This window comes from Myxine glutinosa, chromosome 7 (genome assembly GCF_964187855.1).
Source record: "Myxine glutinosa chromosome 7, kmMyxGlut1.1, whole genome shotgun sequence".
Classification (NCBI taxonomy): domain Eukaryota; kingdom Metazoa; phylum Chordata; class Myxini; order Myxiniformes; family Myxinidae; genus Myxine; species Myxine glutinosa.
This window is the reverse complement of record NC_136267.1, coordinates 104,412,125-104,434,852: the sequence shown is the minus strand read 5'-3', so window position 1 is coordinate 104,434,852 and position 22,728 is coordinate 104,412,125. Positions and strand designations below refer to the sequence as shown.

The 22,728-nt window shown below is 44.6% G+C and overlaps 1 protein-coding gene across 1 annotated transcript in view; it reads right to left on the bottom strand.

The window, feature by feature from the left end:
- Window positions 1–22,728, bottom strand: part of LOC144888192 (interferon-induced helicase C domain-containing protein 1-like) — a 70,164-nt gene that overhangs the window by 45,834 nt on the left and 1,602 nt on the right. The window contains exons 2-5 of the mRNA XM_078782712.1: window positions 19,372–19,476; window positions 19,077–19,277; window positions 12,568–12,717; window positions 3,209–3,322 (exon numbers count right to left, since the gene is read on the bottom strand). Of these exons, the coding sequence (XP_078638838.1) occupies window positions 3,209–3,322; window positions 12,568–12,717; window positions 19,077–19,277; window positions 19,372–19,413 (507 nt within the window). The 5' untranslated portion in view covers window positions 19,414–19,476. The remainder of the gene's footprint in view (window positions 1–3,208; window positions 3,323–12,567; window positions 12,718–19,076; window positions 19,278–19,371; window positions 19,477–22,728) is intronic.

Here is a 22,728-nt window from a genome sequence, read left to right as displayed (position 1 = left end):
GACGACAAGACTACAAAATGTCCCAGCTGTGATTGAACAGAGAGAAATGAAAAGGTGTAGCAATCTCGGTAAAAAGACAGTTCTGTCAGAGAAAAACGTGACATACGATGGAAGTTAATATATATATATATATATAAACCACCTTTAGAGGCCATTTTTCCCCGCAAAACGGGGGTTGGCCTTTTTCGGGAACCGTGGTTGTTGTTGTTTTTTTAGTCCCCTTTTTGAAGCAATGTTTTACGGCCGGATGCCCTTCCTGCCGCCAACCCTTTTTGCCGCCTTTTACGACAAACAGGGAATTACCAGTAAACTGGTACTCAATTAGCCGACCTCGGAAGGATGACAGGCTGAGTCAACCCCCCTGGCTAATTCAGCGATCGACCGGGATTCGAACCCAGGATCCTAGGATCCTAAGCCGGCACCCTAGCCGCTAGCCCAACACCAGGGTGAGGTCTCATACATGTTAGTATGAGAAGGACCCGACTTCGCGCCATCGCGTGTTTTCCCGTGCAGGGACGCGGGACCTGTGACAGCCCGAAACCGCCATGGAGACCAAAGGTGAGTACCAGCCAATGCACCACACCACAATGAAAAGTACATATTGTTACGTGTGTGGAGGTAGCCAAGGAAGGACTTCGCACGACGGAGGATGCCCAGTTGGCGACTGGCTTTGGAGGCCAGATGGAAGTTAATATACAGGATTATAATTACATATATGAACAGATTCAGATGGAGATGGCCTGGGTTCGATTCCCGGTCTGGGCGTGTAATTTTCCCACATACATATTAATACAGGATTCTGTGTGGAGAGAGATTATGGATGGTAGCAAATGTAGGATACTTGTAAGATGCTTTTACAGGGGTCTTGGTGTGAAGAATATGAATAAATCAGAGAGACATGTGGTAAAGAAAGAGTATCCATTGTGAGGGTAATAGAAAAGTAGAAATTGTATTTCTTTCTTGTCTGTATGTCAGATGAGTTAATTGCAAACAGCAAGGCCACAATACTAATGATACTAACATATGAAAACCCTACACATGTGATATAAAGGAAATAAACGGATTGATATACAGACAAGAACGTCCACGAATCAAGAACAAAAAAGCAACAGACAACCATATTTAGAGTTTTGTGACTTTCTAAAAAAATTTTTTTTACCAACTGTGCTGCATATTTTTCAAATGAAAAGTACATATTGTTACGTGTGTGGAGGTAGGTAATGAAATACCTTAGTTGAGGTAGAATTGTATAGAGTAGTGTGCTCCGAATGTTGCAAAGAAGAAACCTTCATATATTTAAGTCAGGGTCTGATGTCCGTGTAAGCGTTATGTGTCTCCATGCGAGGGGTGGAGCTATGCTAATTAGTTAGGGCCGATGGATAAATTCCCAGTGTAATTGCCCTTGTGATTTTTCACTTCATTCTTATAAAGCACACTCGGCTGGCCATGCGACCGGCCCATGTTTAAAATAACATAATCGCCGACGGTACCCAGATACTACGACACCACCCAGCCGAATCTTCTCGATGGGCACCAAGTGTGGCCGTGAGGCCACGCCCCGAAGGACAATTGGTTGAGATGATTCGACGGTGCTCAGCGGTTGGAGTGCGGGCGACGCCAGAGAGAACGTTCGAGACAGTCGGAGCAAAAAGGCGGCGCACCGCCATTTTCTCTGGCTCTCTTGGTCCGGGCTCTGGGTACGAGCAGTCACATTCTCTTTCTCTGATCCTTGCATGGTAAAAGGCAGACCAATTCGCATTCACTCTCTCTCTTTCAGGCGTTGGTGAAGTCAGATGCATCCCTCTCTCTCTTGGTGGTGGCTCGTGACGGCTGCGTTTCGTGTCGTGCGCGCCTGGGAAGTTCGGGACGGTCGGAGCTCGGTGCAGCCAAACGAGAAGGACCCGACTTCGCGCCATCGCGTGTTTTCCCGTGCAGGGACGCGGGACCTGTGACAGCCCGAAACCGCCGTGGAGACCAAAGGTGAGTACCAGCCAATGCACCACACCACATTTATTTTTACTTTCGTTTTCCCATTGTGTTGTAATTGTGTCTGATGGAGGATCCTCATTTATGAATGCTGAATGAGACATGCTGAATGGAGAAGGTGGATCAGACTCGGCAACGGTTGCTAGAGTGAGATGTGCATGGAAGAAGTTTCGGGAACTGAGTGGTGTGCTGACGAGGAGGGGAGTGTCGTTGAAGCTGAAGGGAAAGGTGTATGCTGCATGTGTGAGAAGTGTTATGATTTATGGGAGCGAGACATGGGTAATGAACGTAGAGCTGCAACGAAGGCTGGAAAGGGTGGAAATGCAAATGGTTCGGTGGATGTGTGGAGTATCGTTGAGAGAGAGGAAGACAAATGATGAATTGCGAAAGATGATGGGAATAGAGCCTGTGATGGATGCTGTGAAGAGAAACAGTTTGAGATGGTTTGGTCATGTGTTGAGGAAGGATGAAAGTGACTGGTTGAGAAGAGTGATGGAAATGAATGTAGAAGGAAGTAGAGGACGGGGAAGACCGAGAAAGACTTGGCTAAAGATGGTCGAAGAAGAAATGCGGGCAATGGGGTTAACAAGGGGAGATGCATAAAATAGGGCAAAATGAAGAAGATTGTCATGGGGACCGCAAGGTTAACCCCCGCTCTTGCAGAGATAATGGCGTTAAAATGCCTGTTGTTGTTGTTGTTGTTTGTAGGATCCTCATTTAGGAATCAGATTTTACTGCACATTCCTTTTGTTATCCTGGCATTTATTTTCATTAAACCCATTACTTATTGCATTTCTTTGTCGTGCCTGTCTTGCGTGTTTATTTGTCTGGGGATCGGATAACCCCCGGTGTCGCGTCCGTCCGTGCAAATAAGACCAGGGAACTCCGTTTCCCTCTCATGCTGAAGAGATAACACAGCTATAGTTTTGGGTAAACGCCTCGGAGTTAAAGCTCGTTTTGGTCATCTGTCACCCTGAGATCTTTACTACAGGGTAGACGCGACAATATTAAGGGGTGCAGGAGATAAAGCTCAGGCATGTTGTGCCAAATGACCCCCTCCTGTGTCCAAATTGATTGTGTTGTAAAAATGAATAATTATGATCACTTTGCTTTGTTAATTCATTCTTTCTCAGTTCATTGCATATTCCCAGTATATAAATAGATCAAGTTCCTATGGCAACAAAATGTACAAATCAAGATCACTTTCAGAAATTCATCTCACCTGCTGTTCTTCTTCTGGTAGTAATAGGCGTTTGCCTTCATTTATATACAGGCATGTTTCATCAACCTTTATTGTTGACATTATTTCAGGGGTCATGAGTTCAATCAATTGCACCTGCACATCATACCAAGCAGAGTCACAAGTTAGATGCACTTTCCATGGAAGGAAAAAAAATGGAAGAGAGGGAGAGATGAAAAAGTTAAAAATGGAAAACAAGCACAAATGAAATGTAGGCAAGACATCAAAATGAAGACAAAGAGGAGGATTATCTGGACAACAAATTTTAGTGATTTCGCCCAAAGGATTAGGGATGGTTTGGTTACCTTCCACGAGTCTAGACGATGTACAGTCATGTGAAAAAGTAAGTACACCCCATGAAATGTTTTTTAAAATCTTTTTAACATATGTGGACATATCAATATTTGATCTTCATTTAAACAGTATCTATAGATAAAGGTGATCTAATTGAACAAATAACAATGAAAAATTGACTTTGCAATAATTTATTCAACAAAAAATTAACAGAGATGCCATTTCCTTCTGTGGAAAAAGTAAGTACACCCTTGGCTCTAATAGGTGGTATTGCCCCCTTTGGCAGAAACAACCTCAAGTAGGCGTTTCTTATAACTGTCTACCAGTCTCTGACATCGACTGAGAGAAATTTTTGCCCACTCCTCCATGCAGAATTCTTTCAGCTGTGCGATGTTTGAGGCGTTTCTTGCATGCACAGCTCGTTTCAAATCCCCCCACAACATCTCAATGGGATTTAGATCCGGGCTTTGACTTGGCTATTCCAGAACCCTCCATTTCTTTCTTTTCAGCCATTCCTTGGTGGATTTACTAGTATGTTTACGGTCATTGTCATGTTGCAAGTGTTACGTGCTCCTCCCCGACCCCCTGGTCACGGTGTACCTCCGAGCCCCGAGAGGAGTCAAGGCAGAAAAAAATGTGTTATTCTGTATGTCAAAGATCAATGGAGAAGCCACCCCAATTGTTAATCACAAACAAATATTGTATTAAGATCACACAAGAATAACAGTACAACAATAATAGTATTCAATAGTACAATCAATATGTCCTATGATGGTACCATCAGTTTTGTAATATAGAACTCACTGTGCTCCAAGTGAGTGAAACAAGAACATCCCCAATGTCTCTTATTCCCGGCTTCAAGCCCAAAGTTGCTTCACTCCAGCGATCGCCAGAACGATGTCCAATCGAGACCAGAATCCCGTGCGGATGGGCAAGTGCAGTCACACCGCCGAAGCTGTACAAAGACGCCCTCAAGGCGACTGGGAAATCCAAAGGCACCCTACAGGCGACTGAGAGATCACACCCTCGGGTATGGACGAAGTAACCTTCAAAAAGCCACGTCACACACACGCCCCAGATCGACGTCTGAATGCAGTGAAAATGGTCGAAAAGAGACGAAACCACGAGCGAAGCACAAGTCCTGCGTGAGTCAAAATGGCTGACGACCCGCTCTTGAGACGTAACGGCCCGGCGATAATTCTCCTTGGAATCCACCGCCAAAAACCTGACACGCAGGTTGATCGGTCACAGCGATGACAACTCTGTCGCACGAATCCCTTTCCCGGAAACCCGAAAGTTCGCTAGTGACTCTTGCTCGCCAACGTTCGCTCCAGACCGCAAGAAGCTCGGCTCCTTCTTGTCCGACTCACTCGCTCCGCCCTCTTTTCCTCTTCTTCCTCTTCGTCGTCCGGTTCCCGATCCGGTTTCCTGTTTCTTTTAACATTAACTTTTTACCTTTTGAAAACAGTTAATGAACAATAAACCTTTTGAACACAATAATAGTACATAGAATCAGAAATATTTACAGTGGATGCCAACCACCACAATGGAAGTGACAAATCCGTAACACTTCCCCCCCCTCAAGAAGGAAAGTTTGAACAAAGTGAAAACTTTCTTTGTAGGCAAAACTCTCCCAACAAACAAAAGTAAACTCACACCCAAATCATCAATTCCCGTGAGCAACGACAATCAATATTTCCCAAAAATAAAGCAACAAAACTTCAAGCAACCTACAGAGATTTCCAAAGTTAGTTCACTCTGGACAAAGCATCCGCAACGACATTGTCCCTGCCCTTTACATGCTCAATTTCCAAGTTGAACTCCTGCAAAGCCAAACTCCATCTCATCAACCTCTGATTTTTATTTTTCATTTTTTGAATGAAGGTTAAGGGGGTTGTGATCAAAAATCCAAAGTCAAGCAAATCTATAGCACTTTTTTAGAGAGGCCGAGCTGAGAGCCAGGTTTCATGGTGATTGGGTGGAGAGGCCTGGAAGTATTCACGACATGGACGCCTTTAGGAACGTGGAGTTCACGGTTAATCCGTGTAGGAATCTTGGCTCGGCTGCTCCGCAGCATTCAGTGCTTCAAACTCTTCCTAACTTTCATAATAATCACGGTTGGAGCACTTGTCGCTGTAGTCACGTGAATAGCGGTCTCCTTCTCGGCCACTACCCTGATACTCATCCCTTCGGGAGCTGCCGTGACTCTGGGAGCCTCCATAGTAATCTCAAATGCGGCCACCTCCAAAACTACTACTTCCACCCCGGGAGCCATAGCCACCCCTGAAACTACCTCCACGTTTTCCTCCTCTTTAGCCCCCTCGACGCCCATGGCCTGCCTTCTCTACTATTAAGGTCCGACCATCCAAATCCTTGCCATTCAAATCCTTTTCTGCATCTTTGGCATCCTTTGTGTTTTCAAACGTGACAAAGCCAAACCCTCTTGACTTTTGCGTCTCCCTGTCTTTTATCAGCCGCACTTCCAAGAGTGGTCCATATTTGCCAAAGATAGAGTCCAGAACAACTTACCTTGTTTTGAAGTTCAGTCCACCTACAAAGAGCTTGCCAACATTGCCTCCATCCATGACTTGTGTGTGCTGACACTTAGTTTTTGGGTACTTGAAAAGACGTGCCTGTGCAACGCGTGACGTCAGTACCTTCCTCTTCTCTTCAGAGCGCTTCCTACCCATAGCACGAGTCGCGGCACAGGATGGAAAGATACCCGGAATCTTCTGCTCTAACTGTGCAGTGTTATTTTCCATGCTAGGCTTTTCAACAAACATCGGGTTACCAGAAACTTTAGCACCGGCCAAATCATTCCCGATAACAAAAGATATTCCCTCTACAGGTAGAGTGGCTTGTAACCCTACGGTGACCGGCCCTGACACCAAATCAGACTTTAAATGGATGACATGAAGTGGAGCTTTAACACAGCCACCAACCCCCTGTAAAAGAACACTAACACCAGTTGCCGTCTTCTCTGACAATGGCAAAATGCCCTCAAGCATCAAATATTGATGTGCTCCTGTGTCCCTCAATACAATAACAGGTCTCTGGTTAGTCAAGTCTCCATACAGTGACACAAACCCCTCTGAAATAAAAGGTTTGTAACCCTCTTCAACAAGGTCGTTCTGTGATGCCGTAACTTGGGCATGGGAACCTTCACAAGGCACTGTCCTCTATGGACGATTTCTCGCATTTGCCAATGCATTCGGAGTTGTACTAGTCTGACTCCGCGCCTGATTTTTCCTTTCCAGGGCATAACATTGGGACATCAAATGTCCAGGTTTCTTGCAAAAAGCGCAAGTAGGCCCGGAGGAAAAACTCGTGGTCTGCCTCGAGCCCCCCGGAAGATAAGTCTGTCTTGGAACTGTAGTCTTCTGATCCCTAAAAGTCGCGGTATCAGATTTGTCCTCATAGTCATCTCTAGGCCGCCCCCATGAATCTTCGTTCTCCGCACCGGATGTACCATAACTCCCCTGGCGAACTCGAGGCGGGAAGTTAGGTTTGTGGAACCCCATCCTGGGTGTCAAGGCAGAGTCATCTGCCACGGTTGCTGCCTCATACAACTCTGGTACCTTCTTTTCCTCCAGATGTACTTTAATGTCCTCGTGGACACACTGTTTGAATTCCTCCACCAAGATCAATTGTCACAACAGGTTGAAGTCTTTCCCAATCCCTTTCGAATCACACCACCGATCAAACATGGTTTCCTTCATTCTGGCAAACTCCACATGGGTCTCTCTCCCTCTTCCTGGCATTCTGGAATTTTTGCCGGTAAGCTTCAGGGACCAATTCATAGGCTTTGAGAATGGCTTTCTTCACTTCCTCATAATCTGTACATTTGTCAATCGGTAAAGCCGAAAATATATCTTGAGCTTTACCCACCAAAACACTTTGCACTAACATAGTCCACGACCCCACAGGCCATTTTAGCATTTGCGCCACTTTCTCAAAGTGTAAAAAAAACTTGGCTACCTCCTTTTCATTGAAGGGTGGAACCAGCCTCACATGTCCACCAACATCCCAGGTGTTCTGACTAGTTGTCGAACCAGCCGGCATGGATGCTACCTCTCCCCGTTCTCCTATTAATTCCAACTCCTTGAGTTTAACTTCCTTCTGATACTCCATGTCACGTTCCTTTAACTCCCTTTCGGCTCTCCTTTCCTCTGCTCTTTCCTTTTCTCTTCTTTCTTCGAGTTCCCTTGCAGCTCTCCTTTCCTCTGCTCTTTCCCCTGCTCTTCTTTCTTCTTCAGCTCTCCTTTCCTCTGCTCTTCTCTCCTCTGCTTTCCTCTGCTTTTACCCTTTCCTGGCTCTGCAGTTGCCTCTCCATTTTCCAGAGCTCCACATTTTCTTTTTCCTCGGGTAACCAATCCAAGACTACCTCTGTCCATGTTCCTTGTCCCACCAGAGATTGTACCACCAATGTCTGCATCTCTGCTTTCTTCATATTAACTCGGACCGCCAAGTTAAAATGTCTGGCCAATATCAAGAGTTCCGATTTTTTTTAACGCTTGGAACTGTGCCTCATTAGGGGACGCCACAAACTGTTCTGCGTCAAACACCATGGTGACTATCAGTTAACACCTGTTAACCTTCACACAAAAAATGTCCCAATTTTTTTGAAAATTTTGGGAATGTTAGGAAAGAAAATCCAAATTTGGGAATTTTGGGAATGTTAGGGAATTCTATCCTGGACGAATGTTATCAGGGAATTTAATCCCAGACGAGGATCCCAATTTCGAGCCCCCGAGCCAATTGGACGAGCCCCCAATTTCTGTTAAGTGCTCCTCCCCGACCCCCTGGTCACCGTGTACCTCCGAGCCCCGAGAGGAGTCACGGCAGAAAAATGTGTTATTCTGTATGTCAAAGATCAATGGAGAAGCCACCCCAATTGTTACTCACAAACAAATATTGTATTAAGATCACACAAGAATAACAGTACAACAATAATCAAATTCAATAGTACAATCAATATGTCCTATGATGGTACCATCAATTTTGTAATATAGAACTCACTGTGCTCCAAGTGAATGAAACAAGAACATCCCCAATGTCTCTTATTCCCGGCTTCAAGCCCAAAGTTGCTTCACTCCAGCGATCGCCAGAACGATGTCCAATCGAGACAAGAATCCCGCGCGGATGGCAAGTACAGTCACACCGCCGAAGCTGTACAAAGGCGCCCTCAATGCGACTGGAAAATCCAAAGGCGCCCTACAGGCGACTGAGAGATCACACCCTCGGGTATGGACGAAGTAACCTTCAAAAAGCCACGTCACACACACGCCCCAGATCGACGTCTGAATGCGGTGAAAATGGTCGAAAAGAGACGAAACCGCGAGCGAAGCACAAGTCCCGCACGAGTCAAAATGGCCGACGACCCACTCTTGAGATGTAACAGCCCGTTGATAATTCTCCTCGGAATCCACCGCCGAAAACCTGACACGCAGGTTGATCGGTCACAGCGATGACAACTCTGTCGCAGGAATCCCTTTCCCGGAAACCCGAAAGTTCGCCAGTGACTCTTGCTCGCCAACGTTCGCTCCAGACCGCAAGTAGCTCGGCTCCTTCTTGTCCGACTCACTCGCTCCGCCCTCTTTTCCTCTTCATCGTCCGGTTCCCGATCCAGTTTCCTGTTTCTTTTAACATTAACTTTTTACCTTTTGAAAACAGTTCATGAACAATAAACCTTTTGAACACAATAATAGTACATAAAAAAAAAAAAAAAACACCTTTAGAGGCCATTTTTCCCCGCAAAGCGGGGGTTGGCCTTTTTCGGGAACCATGGTTGTTGTTGTTTTTTTGGTCCCCTTTTTGAAGCAATGTTTTACGGCCGGATGCCCTTCCTGACGCCAACCCTTTTTGCCGCCTTTAACGACAAACGGGGAATTACCAGTGAACTGGTACTCAATTAGCCGACCTCGGAAGGATGACAGGCTGAGTCAACCCCCCTGGCGTTAATTCAGCGATTGACCGGGATTCGAACCCAGGATCCAAGGATCTTAAGCCGGCACCCTAGCCGCTAGCCCAACACCAGGGTTAATAATAGTACATAGAATCAGAAATATTTACAGTGGATGCAAACCACCACAACAGAAGTAACGAATCCGTAACACAAGGTCCACCTTCGGTTGAGCTTCAACTTTCCGACAGATGGCCTCACATTATCCTCAAGCACCCTTTGGTACAATTAAGAATTCATAGTGCATTCTATGATGGTGAGCTGCCCAGGCCCTGATGCAGCAAAGCTGCCCCAAACCATAATATTTCCACCACCATGCTTTACAGTTGGTATCAGGTTCTTGTGGTCAAATGCTGTCTTTGGTTTTCGCCAAACATGTCTTCTGGTACTGTGGCCAAATAGCTCTACCTTTGACTCATTTGTCCAGAGCACATTGTTCCAGAAGTGCTGGTCTTTGCCCAGGTGTTCATTGGCAAACTTTAGTCTTGCCCTGATGTTCTTTCTGGACAGCAAAGGTTTCCTCCTGGCACACTACAGAGGTTGAAATTTCAAAATTTGTACACAATTTTTTCACAAATCAAATTTGTGCAGCCTCTTTCTAATGGTAGACTCGTGCACTTTGACATCAACAGTGGCAAGAGCTACCTGTAGGTCCCGTGATGACATTCTGGGGTTCTTAGAGACTTCTTTCAGCATCTTGCGGTCTGCTCTCGGGCTGAACTTGCTGGGGCGGCCTGGCCTGAACAAGTTGGCAGTTGTTTGGAATCTTCTCCACTTGTAGATGATCTTCCGGACAGTCAAATGATTGATTTCAAATTGTTTGGAGATCTTTTTAAATCCCTTCCCAGACTCGTAGGCATCTATAACCTTCTTTCTGAAGGCCTCAGAGAGCTCTTTTGATCGAGGCATGGTGACGCCGCACACTTAAACAACAAAGAGCAAACCAAACTAAATGTCTAAGGTTTAAATAAGACAGGTTCCTCCAAGATCCTCTCTAACGATGTTCTAATCATTTGCACCTGAGCTGGTGCACCTGATTCTAATTTTAGGTATTTGAAGTAGTGATAAATGTAGGGGTGTACTTACTTTTTCCACATGCGAAATTTGCATTTATGCTTATTTCAATTATACAATGGACTACAAAATGTAAATGTTTCATATCTGTTATATTATATCACCTTTATCTCTCAATATTGTTGAAACGAAGATCAAATAGCTGTATGTTGAAATATGTTGAAAAAGTCAAAACTTTACATGGGGTGTACTTACTTTTTCGCGTGACTGTATACAAATTAAAAATAATTTGGTCTCTGGGTGATTTGAGTGTCTCGATCGTGAATTTAGTTATACACATCTGTTAATGATGGACGTTGATCAGTGTGGGATGGGAGACATGTCCTCCCCACACCTTTTGGAGGAGTGGGGGACAGCATATTGATTAAAACCTAAAAACATGTATAAAAGTCCTATTTTTGCTTGGCTCATAGGGGCGGCGATCCCCAAAAAGTTGGACATAGAAAAATTTCCACTCCGGTAGTAATTATTGGGGAAAATGCCAGGGGAAAAGAAAAGGCCCTTTTATATGGTATGTGCCATGTGGCAAATATAGAAAAAAAGGGACATTCAAAAAATATCGTGTGCATGCTGGACTACCCTTGTGTACTGAGGAGGAACCAAGTAATGCTCTAGAAAAGTTCATATAAAGGGGCGCCAATTTGATTCATACAGCTGCATGAAGAAGTAAATGTATTTTATTTGCCAGATGTAGGGCGCCCCTTTATATTAACTTTTCTAGAGCATTACTTGGTTCCTCATAAGAACGCAAGGGTAGTCCAGCATGCACACAAGATTTTTTTGAATGTCCCTTCTTTTCTATTGTTTGGAATTTTTCACAAACTATGGAATGTCCCTTCTGATAGAAACTATGGAAATCCATTTCCATGATAAATAAATGGAAAAGGTTCAGTCTCATGAACGTCTGGGCCTCACAATCAGCCACGTCGTATCATGGGCCAACTACTTATCAAAGCTTACCTCCAAAAGCAGACACAGACTGTGCATCCACCATTGTGCCAAGTACGTCCTTGATAAATGTTGGAATGAAAATAAATAATTTATTTGGGTGGATGTATCCATGGATTTGTATGGGAGGGTATTGATTTTCCTGTTAATGTTTGTTGTTACCTTCGCCACTGAAGGTGGATGGAGGTTATGTTTTCACCCCTGTCTGTTTGTCTGTCTGTCTGTGAAAGAGATATCTCAAAAGTTGTGGACAGATTCGGACTAAATTTGCGGGAGTGGTTGGATATGTGACAATGACAAAATGATTAGATTTTGGTGAAGATGCGGATCCGGTTAGTATAATTTTTTTAAGCGATTCTTCACTATTGGGAGATAGGGCCAAAACCGACATATAGCAGGATATCTCAAAATGTTGTGGACGGATTTGGAAGAAACTTGGTGGAGATGTTGGGTGTGTGACAAGTAAGACTCGATTCAATTTTGGTGACGATTTGAATCCGGATCCGGATCAGAGAATTTTTTAAGTGATTCTTCACCATTGAGTGATTGGGCTAAAACCGATATACAGCACGATATTTCAAAAAGTTAAGGACGGATTTGGACGAAACTTGGGGGACAGGTTGGGGGTGTGACAAGGACGAATCGATTCAATTTTGTTGAACATCTAATTATGGATTCGGATATGACAATTATTTTATTTTAAAGTGATTCTTTAGCATTGAGCGATCGGTCGAAAAGCGATTTATAGTTCATGATATTTTATAAAGCTGTGGACGAGTTATGACTAAACTAGGTGGATGAGTTGGGTAGACAACAAGAACAAGCTGATTAGATTTTGGTTCAGGTCCGAATCCAGATCCGGCCTATCAGTGGGATACAAAACATAAACCTTTCAGCCTGGTGGAGGTATGTACTCTATCCGAGGTATGCACTCTACCGAGTGCCATTCTAGTTAAGTCTGTATTCCACCGTTAGCATGTGCACTGTGCAGGTATGAAAGTCAGAATAGGACAGCATTTATATGACAACTGTTGCATTTCAATGAATACAATGGCACACTCACCTGCATGTCAACTTCTTGTTCTATTTCAATGCTCAATGGTCCCCGAGATGCATCCAACATCCCAGCAGCAGTTTCCTGGCCTGTCAGCTGTAGAGCTGTTAGTAACTCTGCCAAACATCCTTGCTTGCCTTCTCTAGCTGCAGTTTCCACCTGCATACATTTTAAAAGTTCAAATATATCCTGTTAATACTGCAAATAGCAACCATTTTAATTATATTTCAACAAGATATTTAAAGCCATGTCATTTCCCATTTGAATTTTGTTGTACTTGGTAGTTGTAGCTCTGTAGTGTAGAAGTAAAAATGAAGGATACGGGTGTTCCTCCTTCAACGCGGCAGTTGTGTTACAATAATTTAACGCGTTAGCTGAAAACGCGTGAAGCAAAATTAATCATCCCATAAGAAACAATGTAATAGGTGGAGGTTGTTGTTGTTGTTAACCTCGCCAAAGAAGAGGGTATTGCATTTGAGTCCGTTTGTTTGTTTGTTTGTCTGTTTGTTTGTTTGTTTGTTTGTTTCTGTTGGTCCGATTGACAATTTTTCACAAGAGGAGCTCCTCCTCCTGAAGAATATTTTAATGATAATTATGACGGCATAGGTCACTTGGTACGGGCGCCATCTTGGAAAAACCGAAAAACTTTGCACCTCTAGATCTCTGAAAGCGCTGTATCAAAAAATTGACATGGCTCATTGTGAAAAACTCTCCATGTGGAATAACACGATAATGATGACGTCACAGCTGCCTCCATTATGACGTCATAATTCGACAAGTACAAAACTTTATCCAATCAAGACGAAATTTATTGAGCGGCATCCAAGGATAAATTGGTCGGGGGGGAGGGGGCGGGGGGGGGGAGGGACCGATGTCAACGGTCACGTGGTTCGTCCGCCATATTTGTTTTAACACAAATGCCTTAAAAACACTTAAAACACGTCCTGGCAAAGGTCTGAAATCTCTGATTGCTCTTTCTTCTTGTTGTTGTTGTGTTGCCCCAGTCAGTTATGGTTGAACACCCCAGCGACATGGAGATAGCCGATCAATCTCACAGGAGTGACCCAGAGATACTTCACATCTGAGATGTTGTGCTCTTGCCTACGTGAAGCCAGGACAGCACAGTCTTGCATGATATGTTTTATTGTGTGTGGAGCAGCCTGGCAGCGGTTGCAGGTGTTGTCAGTGGTGTAGTCGAGCCTATGTTTGTAGTGTAAAAGTTATGGGTGGTGTCCACAGTAAAGGCGTGAAAGGTGAACACGATTGGTATACCTGGGGAGGGGGAGTAGTTTCTCTGTGTCATCGATGGGTGGGGGTTTTGTGCCCAAGATACTGTTTGCCGTATCCACCCCCCCCCCCCCCCCCCCACCACCCAGAATTTCCATGTTTTAAACGTTTCCCAGTGTGTACCCTGGATAAGAATAGGTAAACCGTTTCCCTGCGTGTCGTAAGAGGCGACTAAGAGGGTTGGCGTCAGGAAGGGCATCCGGCCATAAAAACATTGCCTCAAAAAGAGAACCATGACAATTACAACTACATATGGGCAGGGTACAGCCCGAAGTGGAGATCGGTTTCTGAGGTTTGGGACATGGAATGTAGGGACAATGACAGGGAGATCAGGAGAAGTGGTGGAAGTATTGGTCAGAAGAAGAGTAGACGTATGTTGTGTGCAAGAGACGAGATGGAAGGGAAGTGGTGTGAGAATGTGAAGGGTAGGCAGGGACAGAAATACAAGTTTGTGTGGCAAGGGTGCCTGGAGGGAGTGAATGGTGTTGGTGTCCTGTTTTCTGAGGAGTTTGTAGACAGTGTGGTGAGTGTGACTAGAGTGAGTGATAGGTTGATGATGGTGAAAATGATGATTGGAAAGCTCTTGGGTGAACGTCATCTCGGGATATGCTCCGCAGGTTGGTCGAAGCGATGAAGAGAAGGACAAGTTCTGGTGTGCGATAGAGAAGCTGATGGAAAACGTGAAAGATGAGGAAGTTGTTGTGGTAGGAGGAGACCTAAATGGACATGTGGGAAGGAGTATGGATGGTTTTGACGGAGTTCATGGGGGTTACGGATATGGTGTGAGAAATGGAGAAGGTGAAAGGATTTTGGAGTTTGCTGATGGAGCTGATTTGTTGATTTGTAATACTCAGTTCCAGAAAGAGGATAATAAGCTTGTTACATACACGTCAGGTGGGTCGACGACAACCGTTGACTACCTGATGGTGCGTAGGCGAGATAGGGGGCACCTCCGGGACACAAAGGTGATCCCGGGGGAGAAGGCTGTTTCACAGCACCACTTGGTTGTCTGCGACGTAAGGGTGAAAGGTGCGAGGAGAGCGAGGAGGGTGCAGTACCAACCGAGAATGAAGGTGTGGAGGTTGAAAGAGGTGACAGTAAGGGAGGCATTAAAAGAGAGGCTGAGTAGGGTCGAGGATGATGTGGTTGAACTTGAAAGTGGTTGGATGTCAATGAAAGCTAGTCTGTTGGGAGCCGTTGGTGAGGTATGTGGATGGACAAAAGGACCACCGAGGCACTCGGAAACATGGTGGTGGGATGATGAAGTTGGAAAGAGGATTGACGAGAAGAGGAAGAAGTTCAAGGAGTGGCAGAAGGCGAAGGGTACGGGAGCAGAAACAGCAGAGCATGAAAGTTATAAGGCAGCCAGGAAGGCTGCAAAGAAAGAGGTAGCAAAGGCGCAGGAGGCATGTAGGAAAATGTTCGGAGAACGCTTGGATTCGGAAGAGGGTCAGAAAGCAGTATTCAGGATTGCAAAGCAGATAGCGAAAGAGAGGTGTGATGTGATGGGGGTGAGTTGCTTGAAGGATGAAGTGGGACAAATCGTTGTCGACCCAGATGGAATTAAAGGAAGATGGAAAAGATATATGGAAATGCTGTTGAATACAGAGAATGAATGGGATGGCAACATAGAGAGTAACCCAGTTTTAGGACCGGCAGAGAAGATAACTGAGAAGGAAGTTGAGGAAGCGATAAAAGCAATGAAGGGTAGAAAAGCGGGAGGGCCGACGGGAGTTGTGGGAGATATGTTGAAGGCAGCAGGAAGTTGGAGTGTGAAGAGAATGACAGAGATCTGTAATCTGGTGGTGAAAGAAGGCCGCATTCTAGTGGATTGGGAACTGAGTACCCTCGTCCCTCTATACAAGGGGAAAGGTGACCCTCTGGAGTGTGGCTCGTACCGAGCGATAAAGTTATTGGAGCATGGAATGAAGGTATTGGAAAGGGTGTTGGAGAGGAGGATAAGGAAGAAAGTGAAGATCGACGAAATGCAGTTTGGATTCATGCCAGGAAGAGGAACGACAGACGCACTTTTCATTGTAAGGCAGTTGCAGGAGAAGTACATGGAGAAGAGGAAGAAGTTGTTTCTTGGGTTTGTTGATCTGGAGAAAGCATTCGATCGGGTTCCACGCAAAGTATTGACATGGGCATTGAGGAAGTTAGGAGTGGAGGAATGGTTGATCAGAGTAGTGATGGCAATGTACAAAAGAGCGTGCACAGCTGTAAGGACGAAGGACGGGAACAGTGGTGAGTTTGAGGTGAAGGTGGGAGTGCATCAGGGGTCGGTACTAAGTCCACTACTATTTGTAGCTGTGATGGAGGTGCTGGCTCAGAACGTAAAGGAGGGTTTCCCATGGGAGTTGTTGTATGCAGATGATCTGGTGTTGATTGCGGAAAGTATGGATGGACTGAAGGAAAAGATGAACACGTGGAAGGAATGTATGGAGACAAAAGGTCTGAAGGTGAATATCGGAAAGACGAAGGTGATGGCAAGTGGTAAAGCATGTGGTGAGGTGGAAAGAACTGGGAAGTGGCCCTGTGCTGTGTGTAGGAAGGGTGTCGGAGTGAACTCCATTCAGTGTACAATGAGCGCTGAGTGGGTTCATCAAAAATGTAGTGGTCTGAGAGGGTCATTAACCAGTGTGGCAGCTACATTCAAATGTAAGGTGTGCACAGAGGGAGCTGCAGATGGAGGAATGTTGAGTTGGATCTTGGAGACGGCGTGAAACTGGAAGGTGTGAAAACATTTTGCTACCTCGGAGACATGCTGAATGGAGAAGGTGGATCAGACTCGGCAACGGTTGCTCGAGTGAGATGTGCATGGAAGAGGTTTGGAATGAACGTAAAGACTCGGCAACGGTTGCTCGAGTGAGATGTGCATGGAAGAGGTTTCGGGAACTGAGTGGCGTGCTGATGATGAGGGGAGTGTCGTTGAAGCTGAAGGGAAAGGTGTATGCTGCATGTGAGAGAAGTGTTATGATTTATGGGAGCGAGACATGGGTAATGAACGTAGAGCAGCAACGAAGGTTGGAAAGGGTGGAAATGCGAATGGTTCGACGGATGTGCGGAGTATCGTTGAGAGAGAGGAAGACAAATGATGAATTGCGAAAGATGATGGGAATAGAGCCTGTGATTGATGCTGTGAAGAGGTACAGGTTGAGATGGTTTGGTCATGTGTTGAGGAAGGATGAAAGTGACTGGTTGAGAAGAGTGATGGAAATGAATGTAGAAGGAAGTAGAAGACGGGGAAGACCGAGAAAGACTTGGCTAAAGATGGTGGAAGAAGAAATGCGGGCAAGGGGGTTAACAAGGAGAGATGCAGAAAATAGGGCAAAATGGAGAAGATTGTCATGGGGACCGCAAGGCTAACCCCCGCTCTAGCAGGGAAAATGGCCTTTAAAATGCATGTTGTGTGTTGTTGTGTATACTGTTTGGGCCCAGGTTGTTTATTGCGTTTGTAGTGATGTGGGTGTGGATGTGTTTTTGGGAATTTCCATTGTTTGGTGGGGGGTGTTACAAAGGATGGTGGGGGTGTAGTTTAAATGTGTCTAGGGGCCTGTGGGTGGTTGTATATGTAGTTGCATGGGTGATATGAGTTGGCATTTGCCATTACAATGAACCCTGCGCCTCTCATGTCCAAGTGGTCTTTGATTTTTAGCAATTTTACTGAAATGTGTGTAGGTGCTCAATGGGTGTTGTTAATGTGCAACCTGTGATGATGCGAAGGGCTTTCTTTTGTATGGTCTGCAGGGTGTTGAGATGTGTGTGATAGATTGGAGGCCCAAAATGAACTGGCATAGTTGATTTATTTGTGGTGTCCGAAGCTGGTGCCTGTGAGTGCCCCAAGTGTGTTTGTCCTGGGTGTGCATGCTTTTTTAAAGTTTGTGGTGTGATCTGAGAATGACATGGATGTGTTAAAAGTGACGCCGAGTATTTTTATTTGGTGTGTGTGTGGAATAGGGGATGTCATACAGTGTGATGTGTGGTGCAGCGCTATGTTCAATGGTGTAATTTGTTAGAAGAGTGACTGTAGATTTTGAGGGGGCTACTTTTAGTCTGTTGATGGTGAGCCAGGTTTGAAGGGTGCTGAGGAAGGGTTGAAGTTGTGCTGTGGCAGTGTTGATATTGCTATGAGTAGAGGTGCTGGTCATATCATTCACATATGAGGCCAATTGTATGTTCTTGAACGGTTGTGGAATGTTGTGCATGAACATATTAGAGTGTGGAGGAGAGGACTGAGCCTTGAGGGACTCAATTTGGAAAGTATTGTGTGTGATGACGTGCCGTTAAAATTACAAATGTCTGCATGATAGGTAGTTGGCCTGTCGGCGTTTGGTGTTGTTGTGCGTGTTTGTGTTGAGTATTTTGTTTGTAAGAGCTTTGGGAGCATGTCAAACACTTTGCTGATGTCTAATGTGGTGAGAATGGTGCGTTTTGGTGGTTTTCAATTGTAGAAGCCTTCAAAGGTGTTTTGTGTGACGTTTGTAAGGAGAGCAGTGGTGGTGATTTCGTCTGAATCCGTCATGCTGTGTGTGAGAGAGGGATGTGAGGGTTTGTGAGTGTAACTATAAGGCGTTCTGTAACTTTGGAGGGTGTGCGCAGTAATCTTTGGTACGATTCGGTTGGGGTTTGAACCATACCCCCTCAAACCCTGTTATCTTTCCCTCCCACCCCCACCTCCTCCAGATTCAGAATTACAATAGATACTGAAATACAAGCTATAGATGAACACCAACAACAGGCATTTTAAGGCCATTTTCCCTGCTAGAGCGGGGGGTTTGCCTTGCGGTCCCCATGACAATCTTCTCCATTTTGCCCTATTTTCTGCATCTCACCTTGTTAACCCCCTTGCCCGCATTTCTTCTTCGACCATCTTTAGCCAAGTCTTTCTTGGTCTTCCCCGTCCTCTACTTCCTTCTACATTCATTTCCATCACTCTTCTCAACCAGTCACTTTCATCCTTCCTCAACACATGACCAAACCATCTCAACCTGTTTCTCTTCACAGCATCCATCACAGGCTCTATTCCCATCATCTTTCGCAATTCATCATTTGTCTTCCTCTCTCTCAACGATACTCCGCACATCCACCGAACCATTCGCATTTCCACCCTTTCCAGCCTTCGTTGCTGCTCTACGCTATAGCTATAGATGAAGTGTTAGCCAAAATAAGTATTGTATTGATCTCCAGAAAAAGGCAGAACCACCATTTGCATTATAAGACAGACAGACTACCTTATCGAGTAATAGATCTGCAGCAGCAATTTGGACATCGCACTTCGCTTCAATCTCCTGTTTGTCTTGTCTGCTGAGAGTAGGACCGTTCATACGGCACATCATTGGTCGAGGTTGCACCAAATCACGAAGGCGTGGTCGAAAGCATTCCAAAAGATAATACAGCTGCTGTGATGAGCTTGGGGCTGACTCAGAAGCAATCTACAAAATAAAACCAGAAAGCAATCGCAATTTTACCTGACATTTTGGAATGAGAATGGAATGTGAGAAAGCCTTGATCTGCAGTCGTACGTACAAGGTCGGGTGAAGTAACAGGCTCCGGCGACGAATTGTCCATCAAGAACGGATGGTATATTCCAGGATGGATTTGGGAGTAGGAAGACGAGGCTCAAGAAAATAACTGTTATCACAAAACAAAAATGAAGAGTGGGGAGGAGATGGACAAAAAGTATGAAAACTTACCACACAAAAAGATAAATAATCACAAGGGGGTGCACGTTAATTAAATTAAATAATTTGAATTACCTTACAAGGGCTGACATGATGGCCTAGAGGTACGCACACTCGCCTCTAAAGTGTCTCGCCTGGGTTTGAATCCTGCACAACTATAATCGGTCATACCGATATTTCACAGGCAGGGTGATTGATCAATGTGTGTGCCGTCCCTCGGATGGATGTTAAACTGGACATCCCAACTGCCAGCATTAGTTGGTTGACGTCAAGCGTGTAGTCCAGCCGGAGCACACCGGAGCTGAGCTCCACATCAGTTAAAAAATAAATAATGAACACCCACGTTCAGATCGGGTCAGGTATTGTCCTTTGTGTGCGTTCATGGCCAAATAGAATAGGGATCAAACCTTGCATATGTCGATATGTTGGACACTTTGTCTAGGGAGCCATATTACAACACTATGGGTTATAGGTAGCACAGACTCGCACAAATTGCTGAATACAACAAGGTCCAGAAGTGAAACAAACTTTCCAACCAATTTATATCCAGATTTCATGAATTATCCTTTGTCGACAAAAAGTATTTACACCCTGCAAGATGTGACGGCATGGAAAAGTTTGGATGTTTCCAACTAGTTGAAGTCTGGGACTCTGGATGGATCAGTTTTTGTGAATGAGTGGCGATCACGTTGTACGAATAAAGGTAGGCCTATAATACAAAAATGGCACGGACGCATGTCGGCAGAGCAGATACGTATGATGTTATCTACTGTATATTAACATCATCCTTAGCTGCTCTGACATCTCCTTCAATACTCTCGGATTACCCGGCCCAAAAACTTTATCTTCTTTCGTCAATTGCAAGAAGAAAAAAAATGCAATTAAACAAACAATGCCAGAAGACCAGAAACCCAGCGAAACATCCATCCATGGGCCCAGACAAGACCGTTTAAAGATGATTGTGTGTACCTGGAGCCAATTCTACAATCCCTTACCACAATGTACGAAAACATAAATTATAAAATACCTATTTCTTGAAATAAATCGTTTTATCGAAAACCGGTCACTTTTTATTAAAAGGGGGATTCTGTTGTGTGTGTGTGTGTGTGTGTGTGTGTGTGTATATATATATATACACACACACACACACACACACATATATATATATATATATATATTAGGGTGGTGCTCAAAATAATTTTTTTTAAATATTTACTGGGACATGGCTTTATGTTGTTCCTTTTGTTCCAAAATGAAAAGACACCAAATATGAAAGCAATCTGATTTTATTTAGGGGTGCCACATCAGCCTTCAAACTAAAGGTGTCTACAAAACTTTTCTATATATGGATCGAAAGCAAAACCAGAAGTTTGTTTTATGAAAATCCACCCTCCACTCACTTTCTTTGTATTCTAGCAAACACAAGTTACAATAGCTGCACAAATAGCACTATATTGCTATGAAAACTCAAATTCAATGATAACAATCCAAATGTTCAGTTCATAAAATGAAGAGACACCATATCACATAATATTTAAAAACCCAAATATAATGAGAAATGTAACTCCTATTTCTGGGCCTGTTTCACCACAGTTGCCTTCTTGTCATCGGGGTACATCTTCCTGTGAGCAGCAACAACTTGGAGCAGAGCTTGCTTTTGCTCTTCATCCTTTGTAAGGAGCTTATTGTAGTCTTGTATCAATGCGACACCCCTTTCTGCCCTGTCGTTCACCACGACTAAGCCACTGGCGGCTTTCTTTGCTTCCTGAAAGCTGGTTTCTTGCTCCCATGAACCAGGATCCTTATCCATCCAATCAGTTGGGGTCCCTAGGATGCTGAAGAAATGCTTGGTGTGTTTTGTTATGAGGCCAGCGATTGACAGGGCGGTTCCTCGTTTGATAGCTGGTCTCTTTGGAGAGGGGTTTTCACCGTCATTTTTCAATGCTTCAATCATATTGATCTTGCTTTCTTTGTCAATTCTGGTGTCAAAGAATGCAAATGCCACTAGTACTGGGCTCATGTACCACGTGTGGCGGCCAAGTGCCTTCAAGGCTGCCTGAGCCATCTTCTGATTGATTTGTTCAAACTTTTCCAACTTCTTGAAGAGGTTAATGTCATTCAGGGGAGCCTCAATAGCTTGTGGAGCCCGAAACCAAGCCTGTACATACACAAGGCAGACAAAAATGTTGAAGGCTCGGAGTTCTCTCGCCTCTCGAAGTGTCAAGTGGAACTCTGACCGAAACATGAACACCTGTAGTGAATATAGTGCTTTTGCCATCCATCTGGCTCTGTGCATTGCTCCTGGAGCCATGATCCGGATTCCACGAGGTGGGATTCCTGCCATGTAGATGACAGTCAGTTCTAGGAGTTCACGATAATCATCTCGTGGCTGCTGATCTTTCAAACACACAAGAACGTTTTTGCTTCCAACACAGTGTCTACAGATCCCATTGAAGCCTTCCTCTCTGAGAATTGATCGTGAAGAAACTTCCTGTCCTCGGGGTTGGTGATTATGGCCTCCGAATCTGCATGCCTAAGATCAAACGTCTTCTCCAAGGAGGCCTTGAAGGATGCTTCCTTTTTCTCTTGGGTCGCACCACCCCGCTTTGCACCTTTTTGGAGGCTCCTCCATTCTTCATATAGCCTCTCCAAACGATGGATGCAGTGCTGCTTCGTCGTTGTAGGTAGGTGAGCTTTTTCCCAGAACTTCACAACCTCTTCAATGGTGAGGGTTGCACTCTCCCGGGCAGTGCGATTCTCCTTCTTCAGGTGATGGAAAAACAGGACAAGAGATTGATGCACAGTCGGGAGCTTGGCACCTTTGATGGCATCTCCAGAAGTGGACCCAATGAGATACACATTATCCTGAGCCCGAGTTTTCAATGAAACACTGGTACTAGCACATGCCATATCTGCAAAATAAGCAAGAATGTGGGTAAAATCCTGTTAATTCTTACTCCACAGGGTCACTCTCTACAAAAGAGCCACAGTCAATAAGTTAGGCCTACATATTACACACTAAAAAAGCGTACCCCTGACCCCGGGAACCTGTACAAAACATGCATGAAAATTGCCCAGATAGTGATCATAGGAAGTCTCAAAACTGTATGTATAATATATTGTATATATATAATGTATAATGTGTATTTATGTATATTTATTATTTAATGTATATTTACTATATATTTATTTTTAATATTAT